Source organism: Wasmannia auropunctata, unplaced genomic scaffold (genome assembly GCF_000956235.1).
Source record: "Wasmannia auropunctata unplaced genomic scaffold, wasmannia.A_1.0 LD334508.1, whole genome shotgun sequence".
Taxonomy (NCBI): Eukaryota; Metazoa; Arthropoda; class Insecta; order Hymenoptera; family Formicidae; genus Wasmannia; species Wasmannia auropunctata.
The window spans coordinates 686,703-699,353 of record NW_012028382.1 but is presented as its reverse complement, the minus strand read 5'-3'; the positions used below and the strand labels follow the sequence as shown (position 1 = coordinate 699,353).

The 12,651-nt window shown below is 39.2% G+C and overlaps 1 protein-coding gene across 1 annotated transcript in view; it reads left to right on the top strand.

Annotated features, from left to right (window-relative positions):
- The window catches only part of LOC105458495, a 60,747-nt gene that overhangs the window by 15,703 nt on the left and 32,393 nt on the right, over positions 1-12,651 (top strand). The window contains exon 2 of the mRNA XM_011703838.1: positions 11,577-11,894. Within this exon, the coding sequence (XP_011702140.1) occupies positions 11,577-11,894 (318 nt within the window). The remainder of the gene's footprint in view (positions 1-11,576; positions 11,895-12,651) is intronic.

Sequence of the window (12,651 nt, the reverse complement as noted above, 5' to 3'; positions counted from 1 at the left end):
TTGTGGGGGGGGGGAGGGGGGGGGAAGTAGTGGGTGTGTAAGCACTTGAATGTGGAAGCAATCTTTGTTTATCGGAAGTATTACACGTGGGCGGATATCCACGCAATCTTTGTTATTTATTTCGATCTTTTTCATAAACTGCGCGAAAAAAGCTTCTTTATCAGGGGCTTATATTGTTTGTCACGCTTCATCTTCTACCTTTATCTAGTGCGTTTTTAGTCATTTGCAAAAAACAGTTGCGACTAACTCTCACAAATCCTTCGTGATAGTGACACCCACAGAGAGAAAAGTTTAGTATGAACAATCAAAATTTTGTTACTGATACCAAAACTATGTGTTGATATGTGACCAACTAAACTAACACGTCGATATTAATTCGTTGAATTTATTGAATAAAATTACCAAAATAATTACATTATTTGTTGAACTTACTAAAAGAAAACTTATTTTGTAATTGCAACCCAATTTTATATTACTGTGTACAAAATGTGCATAACCAATAACCATAACCAATAACCAAATAAAATTTTGTTGTTAAATCAAAAATTATACCAAATTTTGCTTATTTAATTATATATTTTGCTATTTTAACAAAATTTTAGAATAAAACTTGACTTTTATGAATAATTCTCTGTTTTTGTTACCATTAGTATACCTTTTCTCTCAGTGCACTTACAAAAGAATACCAAAGAAAGGCTTTCGCTAAGTACACATTTATATGCCCCTTTTTACTTCACTTCCTGTGATTCTGCCGCCATTTCAGATTATAGAAATTGTTTACCGACATATAAAATCATATAAACATAATAAATATTTATTACTTTACTAAAAAAAATTTTTTTTCAACGTGATGAAATCTCGATGCTTAAGATATTAATGAGATCTTATACAATGTATATTTTAACAGTGTGCTAGAATTAAAATAAGATACAATTATTTTATTTGAAATATTGAGCTTTAATTAAATGCGGGAAATTCGCTATTTGTTTCCTAATGATCGATGTTGCATGAATACTGTCCTTACATCGATCATAATTCATCTCCAATAATTAAGATGTCAGCTGTGCTTCACGCTACCGTTGACACATACTCTGGTTTTCGCATCAATTGTCAAATTAGTGGATGCTGTTATCTCGTAATGAATATCGTTAATTGTGCCTCTATGACGGACGACTCGTAACTGGGCTATAATGTCTCTTCATTCACAAATAATTTACATAACGATGTAATTTTGCTCCCGTCATCTTATTAATAGATAAGAGTGACAACTTGACAGGGCTTGACAAGATGGGCTTAATAAAATCTACCCGTAAAATTTGACCAAAAAATCCTAATAAAATTTTGAGGATACAATTACGTAATCGCTGCAGATATTCAACGCTCTACATCATTGCGTGAATTTAAAATTGAGGAATGAAAACACGAAAATATGTTCGCTACTACAGATATCACTCTGCAACTTAATAGATAAGAGTGACAACTTGACAGGATGGGCTCAATAAAATCTACCCGTAAAATTTGACCAAAAAATCCTAATAAAATTTTGAGGATACAATTACGTAATCGCTGCAGATATTCAACGCTCTACATCATTGCGTGAATTTAAAATTGAGGAATGAAAACACGAAAATATGTTCGCTACTACAGATATCACTCTGCAACTTAATAGATAAGAGTGACAACTTGACAGGATGGGCTCAATAAAATCTACCCGTAAAATTTGACCAAAAAATCCTAATAAAATTTTGAGGATACAATTACGTAATCGCTGCAGATATTCAACGCTCTACATCATTGCGTGAATTTAAAATTGAGGAATAAAAACACGAAAATATGTTCGCTACTACAGATATCACTCTGCAACAAGCAAAACAGATTGTGGGTTAAATCCCATATTACATTTTTCATGTCATGACAGCTTTGCGGTTCAACATCGCGAAACGTATAACACTGCGGAGAGAGAGAAAGAGAGGAAGAAACATAGTCGACGCGCGAATCTGACAGCCAGGATGGCGCGGAGGCTTCATGATAAATTACTATTATCTCGTGAGATAGAGAGGATCAATGGTGAGAAAAAGCGCCATCGACACGGTGACGAATGGAAATGGATTCTTGAAGCGTTTGCGCGAATTCTAGCGTAAAATACGCGGACGACGCGCGACTTTACGTACCTACGCCCCGCCCGTTGAGAGACTTGTAAGTTAAAAAGATCTCTCTCGACTGGTACGAGACCTGGTTGGACAATTTCCAACTTACCTTTCCTCTTCTATAAGTACCGCAGAGTTTATACACGTGGTCCGCAAACATTTTCTGCGGGGCGAGTCGTCATCGACGTTCGCGGAATGCACGAGCTGAATTCTTATATACGATACATCCGCTGATCTGTTTTTTGTTTACAGAAACGTATTTTAAATGTGTACCTTAGAGAAATTTTTACGAGCTAATATCTCCGAGATTCAGAATATGTAAGCATTTGACAAATGTTTTACAATACGAGATGCGTAAAGTTTCATTAGTCAGTTGTATGAATTTTACTACAAAAAAAAAAAGTTTCGTGAAAGAAAGAGAACGAAAGAAAGAGAGAGAGAGAGATTTATATTAGCGCGATTAATTCCTGCGATACTCTCTTCCTAAACTTCCTCCGAGTCCGTATCCCTGTATTTCGAAAAGACAATGGCACGAAATGCAACCGTGCGATGAGAATCGCCGGGTAAAAATAGAACCGATGTCCTTTTGTATCGTGATATTCGCGGGTGCGGAACAATAACTGCGGGGCTGTCGGTGTGCCGATCACATCGGTGCTTTATAGGCCTTTCCGCCGCGCTCTCTTTCTCTTTCGTGTATTTTACGTATTTATCTGTAAATACCGATAAGATCGTGCCGCGTCCGGCATGCGAAATCGCGGCACGTTTCGCGATACTCCCGCATTCAGACCGTAGATCCATATAGTGCGCTCGCGTCAGTCGCCCCACCGGGGAGTCGAGCTAATGGTTTCCGCAAGAAATAGATTAATTAAAACTCGAGAGAACGATTTTGTGATGTTCCTCGCTCTCAGGATAGCGTGAGCTTACTAGTAGGCCGTTATCCTAGAGCAATTTGCGGTACCCTTCAGCAGAGCGAGCTCGAAGGGCCTCTGACATTGGGAAGAAGCGGAAGTTCCGTGGAAGGAATCATTAAAAAGTTAAAATCAGCTGTTTGTGATGGCAATAAAGATGAAGATGTTATATTTAAGTGAAAGTTATATTTAATAACACGTTATTTCTGAAAATTAAAGGAAAATCATCAAGAGCACAGACCGCGGTTGCATTAATTTCACAAGTTGTATAGAAAAGGAATACGATGCACGTGATGGAAGATGCCACTCAAGTCGCGAGGTTCCTTTTCTATTTGGATTTCATCGGGAATGATTTAATTAACAAAAACATTAGCGTTTGGGGGGAAAGCGATAATTACAGGTGGCTAAAGTTCAGTGAATGCTGAACTGGCTGGATTGTAAATTCTCATAAGCCACCTAACGGCAACAATGATATCGTGGAGGATGCAGCGTACAACTTAGGAGTATTACGGGACTCCACAACTTCTGAAAGGGGCAAAATTTGCAAAGTAATGGTACACGAGCGACCTGCGTTCTTATACCCACTTCTTTGGTGCTCATGCCCTTTCTCCGTTGTTGTACTTTGATTAGAGGCGACGACGCGCGCCGATGGGCGACCGTGCAGCGACAATATCGACGAAAGTGATGAAAATGAAAGGACTTCCCGCAAAGTTACACGCTTTCCCCTCAAGATTTTAATTACGTAAGAATTTGTTACCGTACTATTTCAAAGCCGCGCGACTATGATACCAGGATTTAGATAATACCAATGGAGAAATTGCATTTTTCATAAAATCGTTCGAGTGCATCGCAACTTTCCTTTATCACACAAGAAGACGTAAAATATAATTTTTGTCATTTCGCTCTTCCTGACATGTACTATTTACATTAATTGAGATTATTGCGATGTTATTGTAAAATTATTATCGTAAAAGAGAAATTTTTTTTTAATAATTAAAGCAATAATAAGAGGAACTGTCACAAAATGCTTTCTTATATTTCTGTATACATCTTGCTGAATAGCGACGATTTAATGACGGAATAAATTTCGGGCAACGGCAAATTTCAAATTCTAGAAATAGTTATACAAAAATTATTATAAAAAATTGCTACACTTTCTATAACGCACCAATTTTACATTTTTATTTGAAACAAAAATAAAAGAAATTTTGTCGCGATTGAATGTACGATGCATTTTTACGCTACGTTCTCCCGTCAATTTACCTTATATTGCTGCCAGCGACGGCAATTGCATCGTGCGTCACATTCTTTAAATTTGAAATATTACGGCTGTATATTTACATATCTGTGTATATATTATATATATATATATATATATTAGCTACGAAATGGAGGAGCATCTCTATTGATATTTAATATCAACGGATACACACACATTTTTTACATAGACACTTTTTTAAAATTGTCCGGCTAAATAATTATCATTCTTTTCGCGAAATAAAAAATTTAATATTATGTATATATACTGCAATATTTTATTGCATTATATATTCGGATCACACAAATATTCGCATTATACATTTATAGAACAATTGAATAATTGGCGGAATGTAGCAATTGGTATTAAACGCGTTTTACACGAAAACGTAATTATCAAAAACAATAGCCATCATGTGTAATTAATACTGGGAATGTCGCACGTCAGATTCCACAGGATTTCCAATTTACGGTGCCGTTATTGCCGGAATGATTATAATACAATTACCAACTTTATAACGTTAACGTTTAAAACTTATTGTTAGTACTCGTATTGTATAATGTGGTGCATACAAATGAGATGATTTAAATTGCAAGAGTCCGTCTCAAGATATACAATGAATTCCCGTTTCAATAGTTATGCGTAATATCTGGATTTATTAATAAAGCAACTTCCGAGAAAATCTAAAAAGATTATAAAGTCGCTCTTTAAAATTACGCTACTAGTAAAATGGTTAGTAGTTAAATATATATAAGTGAAAGAAGAAGAAAAAGTTGAGGACACTTGAAAGAATAAAATAAAATATTGTGTAAAAATAACGGTAATGTGATAGTAAAATTATTCTGCTTACAAAGGCGATTTCGGGATAATAGGAACTTGTATATTCCGATCTACACGAAACTGATATCTGTTGGAGTGTATATCCGTCTTTGATATTAACATTTAAACCACCACATCCCAAAAAATTACGCTAACCACAATGTCGGTCTGACAGACTGCTATTATGCTCTCACTAATTTTATAAGTTATGTATAATAAAAATGTATGTTTTCTGAATATTTGTGGTGAGGAAAAAGAAACCTATGTTTTAATGTAAGGGTTAACAAAAAAATCTCGTATACAATAGAAATAAAATTATTAAATAAAAATATTTAAATGGTGACAAATAAGAAAATGGTTGACAAGTAATGTTTCAATAGCGGTCTGTGAGACCGATATAGTGGTTTAAAGGTTAAAACGGATTCAGGCGCGATATTCATCGGTTGCCTGTCCTGTAAGGCGCAATATAAGAGAGAATCCAGGAATTGCGTAGAAAAGGGAATTTTTCGGTTGATGGATAATAAAGGAGAGACAATGAAACGAGAGAGGTGGGCCGAACGGACTCGCACAGGACGTACGAGGAAAAGCCGAAAACGATGCGGCTACGCGTAATTGTCCTCGATTCTTTAAATTGAAGGGGGAAATCCCGCCACGCTAAAAAACGAGCGGCACTTTGGCGCGCCCAGACTTTCTTTGATTGAATTCCGCTTCCGCTTCTCTGGATTCCGCCGTTCGCTTCTGGAACGTCAGCGTACTCCAAATCCGTCATTTGCACACGCTCGAAAAAAGTTCCTCGCGCATATTTCGACGGTGACAAAAGTTTCGTATTTTCATCGGTCGCAAAAAATTTGCGATACCGCAATTTACCAGTAAAATTGTATTGCTATATTTAAAATTATTAAACGAACAAATCGTTTCTCGATGCGATCGCTCGAACGCTTCGTAAATGCCAGTCACGCAGTAGTTTAAACGACAATTGATCGGACGCTGTTACACGTGTTCGCTTTATAAAGCGAACAGAATGAAATATTTGATTATATGTTACTTCTTCATCCCGACGAGATGTTTTAACCCAGCGACTTATCTAAAGTACTGATTATTTTTTTTGTCATAAAGAGAGAGAGAGAGAGAGAGAGAGTCAGGCAAGATAGAACGTTTCCGTGCTTCGACGGGAATAAATTTTAACACGCGATAAATTTTAACTTCTCAGATATTAATGTACACATTGACGATCGGGAGCGATAACAGAGCGATGGTTTCGCGGATGAAGTTTCGATAATTTCTTGCAAAAAAAACAATTGCAACAATTTGCTTCGGACATAGCGCGATAATATTACGAATGTAGGACGTCCGTCGAAAGTCGCCGTCGTAAGAACGATATGCTCAAGAATATACTTAAGAACATCAGTGCACCATGATGGGAGTCGCGAGCGACAAAGCGATAAGCGAAATGCAACAAGTAACTCACTCACCGGCCGTCATCGCTTTATTCCACTTTCCTGCAGCATTCCGCGCGCGTATCTCTTTCCTCGCTTTTGTGTTGTAGTACGTAGGTATTCCTTAATATGAATCCTTCTAGCTTTGCTTACCTCACACAGTCGCACTATCACTTGAATGACTTTCAATGTACTTGCATTGTTATTATCACTTGAACGACGTATACCGCCGATACGCGAACGACCGGACGAATCAGAAAATATAAGTTAAATTATCGCGGCGTCATTAGCGAATTTTCGAAAGATTGCGCCGACCGACAAAACGCGCGGGGCGATTACTCGATTCGACACACTCGGCATTCGTTATTAGCACACGATACTCACTTTCGACAGATTAAAAGACGAAATCGCAATCGTAAGTTATGTGACGGCAACGGCCCGTCGGGGTCACTTTTCGAGAAGAGAGACTAATCGAGATGTGATTGAGCGATCAGGTGTGACCTCCATTTTTGAAACTTTGATTTTTATATCGACGAAATAAAAAACAAAGGCGATCGTCCATTGCTCGATTCGATACTGATCTCGATATTCATTAGCACACGATATTCACTTTCGACAGACTAAAAGACACGAAATCGCAATCGTAAGTTATCTGACGGCAACGGCCCGTCGGGTCACTTTTCGAGAAGAGAGACTAATCGAGATGTGATTGAGCGATCAGGTGTGACCTCCATTTTTGAAACTTTAATTTTTATATCGACGAAATAAAAAACAAGGCGATCGTCCATTGCTCGATTCAATACTCTCGATATTCATTAACACACGATACTCTCTTTCGACAGACTAAAAGACACGAAATCGCAATCGTAAGTTATCTGACAGCAACGGCCCGTCGGGTCACTTTCGGTGCGTGTCATTTTTCGAGAAGAGAGACTAATCGAGATGTGATTGAGCGATCAGGTGTGACCTCCATTTTTAAAACTTTAATTTTTAATTTTTATATCGACGAAATAAAAAACAAAGGCGATCGTCCGTTGCTCGATTCAATACTCTCGATATTCATTAGCACACGATATTCACTTTTGACAGATTAAAAGACGCGAAATCACGAAGCGTACGTTATCCGACGACAACGGCTCGCTGACCACTTCATTGCGTGCACTTTACGAGAAGAGAGATTAGCCACGACGTAATTACGAGCGAGGCGCGATCACAATTTAAAAAAAAAATTTTTAATTTTTATATCGACGAAATAAAAAAAACAAATAAATCAAGGCGACAATCCGTTGTTCGATTCGACTTCCGATTATTCACTAACACATGATATTCACTTTTGGCAGACTAAAAGACGCGAAATGGCAATCGTAAGTTATCCGACGGCCACGGCCTGTCGGGTCACTTTCGGTGCGTGTCACTTTTCGAGAAGAGAGACTATCGCGACGTGATTACGAGCAAGACGCGATCACCATTTTTGAATTTTTATATCGACGAAATAAAAAACAAATAAATCAAGGCGATAGTTCGTTGTTCGATTCGACTCCCGATACTCATGCACTAGTACACGATATTCACTTTTGACAGATTAAACGCGAAATCGCGAAGCGTAAATTATCCGACGACAACGACTCGCCGATCATCTCTCGGTGTGTGCACCTTCCAAGGAAGAAGACTAACCGCAACGTAATCACGAATGAGGCGCGAGCACTATTTCTGAAACTTTAATTTTTATATCGACGAAATAAAAAGCAATAGACCAAGGCGATCGCCTATTGACTCTCCCGATACTCATGCACTAGTACACGATATTATTCACTTTTGACAGATTAAACGCGAAATCGCGAAGCGTAAATTATCCGACGACGACTCGCCGACTATCTCTCGGTCTGTGCACCTTCCAAGGAAGAAGACTAACCGCGACGTAATCACGAACGAGGCGCGAGAGAGCACTATTTTTGAAACTTTAATTTTTATCGATGAAATAAAAAAAACAAACAAATAGACCAAGACGATTGGTGATGCAAAATCGCGGAACGTAATTAGTTATCTGACGGCAATCGCACGCGGATCACTTTTCAAGAAGAGAGACTAGCCGCGACGTAAATGCGAGCAAAGCATCACTTTTGAAATCTTAATCTTCTTCTTCTCTTTTATATGGCCAGATTCCCACGGGGTTTAACACGGGTCAGTGGAATCTACACAAAGTTGAATAGGAATACGAACGCGATTTGAGAGATTTGAAATTACAAAAAACCGAGTAGGAATACAAAGTTGTTGAGATGCCCTCTGTGGGAATTTGAAATCTTTATACTTTACATCGACGAAATAAAAGAAAACACGAAGAATCTTTAGACAAGCAATGAGTATTACGAACTGAAGAGCAATATATCGAACGGGATGTTTCTTCGCGATACCGAATATCCGCGTACTTCACGTACGATACATATTTCTCGTAATCGTTTCAGAAAAATGTAGCACAAAGTAATAGCAACGGATCAAGGCGATCACGCATTGTTCGATTTCGACACTCCCGATATTCATTCGATACGCAACGCTCACTTCTGATGGACGAAAAGACGCGAGATTGCAGAACGTAACGCACAGCCCGAGTGTCCACGACCGAACTGAGCTAAGAGCTCAATGCTCATTGGAAACTTTAGGCAGAAGAAAGATCATAAGAAGGGGCAAAAGCAAAATTACTGGAGAATATTGGAGAGGGCTGTAGCTCATTGGTCACTTCGAAATGAATCCGCGTTTCCTCGAAAGAAGCAGCTAGAGGGCCCGGATGCAACACGAAGGAGCAAGATTATTGGAGAATATTGGCGGGGGCAGTAGCTCATTGGTCACTTCGAAACGAATCCGCGTTTCTTCGAAAAAAACAGCTAGGCGGTACCGTAAACAGTTCGGCGAGCCCGAGACGAAAAAACGTCTCGACTCGACACGTTTTTTCATCTTTGTTTTCGTCGAAAAATTCTCTCTTTCAAAACACTTACATTCGGTTCCCCGAAATGCAGCGATGCGGTGTCAAATGAATTCTCAGAATTTGTCGCCCTCTCGAAAGTTTTTTAGACGAAAGCGACGCTCGAGCTGAGCCTCGCTCCGGACTCGTGTTTTGATTTATATTGTGACTAGCTTCATTTTCTCCACGCGGATTCATTTTGAAGTGGCCAATGAGGTGTTCCTTTTTCAATACCCTCCAATAATTTTGCTTCTTCCTATAATTTTTGCCTTTTCTTATGAGTTCTGCCCTATCTATAATATTTCCAGGAATCTTCGGTCGTAAATCGTTCGATCGTGAATCATTTCGCGTCTCTGTCTCCACGATGGAATTAAAAAACTTATCAAAAATTTGAAAACACATAGTCTTGGGAAGACTCGCCGCTGAGGCTAAAAAGAAAAAGCTGCGGCGTAAATTAAACACAAGCCGAGGCTCGAGCGTGTCGCTTTCGAGAAATCAAAAATCTTTTACTTTTGAACGATCGACGACGGCTGAAAAATTAAACGTGATGTCGAATGCGAGGCATTTCGAGAGACTTATAATTTTAAAAAAGACACGGAACTGCGGAACATATCTAAATTCAGCTTCTCCGCGATAGAACTGAGGTGCCGTAAAATTTGAGAACAGTGAGAAGAGGAAAATGGCTTGCTGACTAGCTTAATGCAAGCGCGACTTCCGGTAAAAACGGAGATTATTATATATTAAAAAAAAAAAAAATTATAAAAACGAAAACTTCTCTCTCTCACCGTGGAAAATATCCATGCGAGAAACGTTATATCTACATTCGTTCTCGAACGTTGAATAGTATACTGACCTTACTTTATACGCAACAGGTTTCGAGCTGCGTAATTGTGTTATAAGTGCTAATTTTTTGTCATTCAATTTACTTTTCGTGAAAACGGACGGATCGAGGACTCGGCGCGTGACGTTGGCGTCGAATGAGAATTTACACAAGCTGTTTGTCCCCGTAAACAGAAATGTCGCGAAAGTCATGGATATGCATGGCACACCAACGTTCGTTAAGCTAGTAGTTGCGTCCGGAATATTGTCAGACACGGCTCGAGAAACGTGCCGCGAAGATGACGAACACTTGCTCAGTGTGTATGCCATAATAACAAATTTCCACACTATAAAACACACTCGCACACACATATTCTCTTTTTGTCTCTCTTCCGCAAGATTTCAATATTTTCAACTTTGTGTCCATTCGATCTCGATATACCTTAATGAAGTACCTAACTGTAACGTTTTCAAACGTTTAATTGCGCCAAACGATATACAGAAGCTAGCTAATATAATTTTTTTGGAATGGCTACTCAAATTGTGAACGAAAAAGGATGCAGACTCCAATTTCCTCTTCGAAAATGATTGGTCGAGTTTCGACTTTTGAGTGCATCCTCTCGTCGAAATCCAATGAAATCGTAACAAGATGTGGAGTAGATAGCACTCGTGTTGTAAAAGTTGGATCGGGAAGTCCCTGCTTCCTCGTAACTTGCCGGTCCTGCATCCAGACGAAAGACCCTCGAGAGATTTTTTTCCCTTCGCGCTTTTGAGTTTGCTCCGGGACTCCACTCGCGTTGAATAATTGCTCGTTAAAACGAGCTGGGTCTTCGTCTCGCTTACCTTAGCGATCCAACACCATTCCGCGGTTCAAAGAACGTATGACGCTTTTTTTTCCTGCGTGTGATAATTACACCATCTGTAATCGATCGCTTCGCTCAAGTGATAATCTTGTCATTGCCAATATTCAGTTGACACCGAATCTTTAGACCGTTCCTTCCAGATTCCATTTGAACGAAAAAGTTTCAGTATATAAATTTAATTTACAATACCGATATATAAATTTACAACGTCCTAACAATTAATACATATTTTTATTAAGATATTCGTTGCACCCTCCGGCCGAGGTATTTTTTTAATAATTTCAGACATTTCTATTTCATTAATAAGTTATTGAATATTATTGAATATTATTACATAACTATAGTAAAATTTTCACTTCTCTATTTTTAGTGCGATTCTGGAGTAGCTGTGGACAGATTCTTTCACGCCTTGTACTCGACGAGGAAGAAGCACTTGATGCCGTTTCTGCTCGGCACCGCTTGTTCAGAAGTCACCGAGACATTGGCCAAAATTGTGCCCTATTGGAACGTGATCCAAGTGTCGTTTGGCTCGACGGCGCCGGCCCTCTCGGATTCCAACGAGTATCCCCTGTTCCTGCGAACCGTCGCGCCGGACTCGAGCCACAATCCGGCGAGGATAGCGTTGATCAAACACTTTGGATGGGACACCGTCACCGCGCTCTCGCAAACAGGCGACATGTACTCCTTGGTAAGTAGGTCGTAAGGAACGCCGAGAAATGTCGCGCGGAATCGACTACTTGAATTTATCGGAGCAGCCTCCCGTCACTATGGCAGCCCGCACCGGAAATAACTTGATCGTAATATCGATGGGGCGTTACATAATTTTTCTCCGAGATTGCGCTCAAGACACTTCGTCTAATCCCTTTTAAGTCTAAATCACTAAACAAACGACACAATGCAACATATAATGTATCAGAACTGCAAGTGTGGGGAATCTAGACGCATGTTTAAACGATTCCATTTTTCTGATTCCATATCTCCGAATAAATGAAAGCGAGTACGAAATATTATCGGAATTTATCGGAAATTGGAACTATTGGAAAAATTATGTTTGATAACGAATTGAAAATCGGCTCCTTCACGAAGAACGGCATTCAGGTTGCAGTTGACGTTAATCGCGATTGAAATTTGCACCAAAAAATGTCCACTTATAAATCCAATACCCTCCTATCGCTGCTTTTATCATATATAAATATCGAGATCAGATGAAGTGGAATCCGAAATACGGAGTGCGGAATGCGCGCGCGAGGACATTTCTACCATCCTCGTTATATTTATTTATCTCTCTGTCTCGCTTTACGTAACCGCGCGTTTAATTGCGAACTATACCGCGGAAGTTTGTTTGTGCCCGGCGTGACGTGCGATCTATACAATGAAGTTTCCGTTATGTCGGCTTTAATTAACTTTCGATTTGTACTCACGCGCAGTTAACCAGAGCGCCGCGT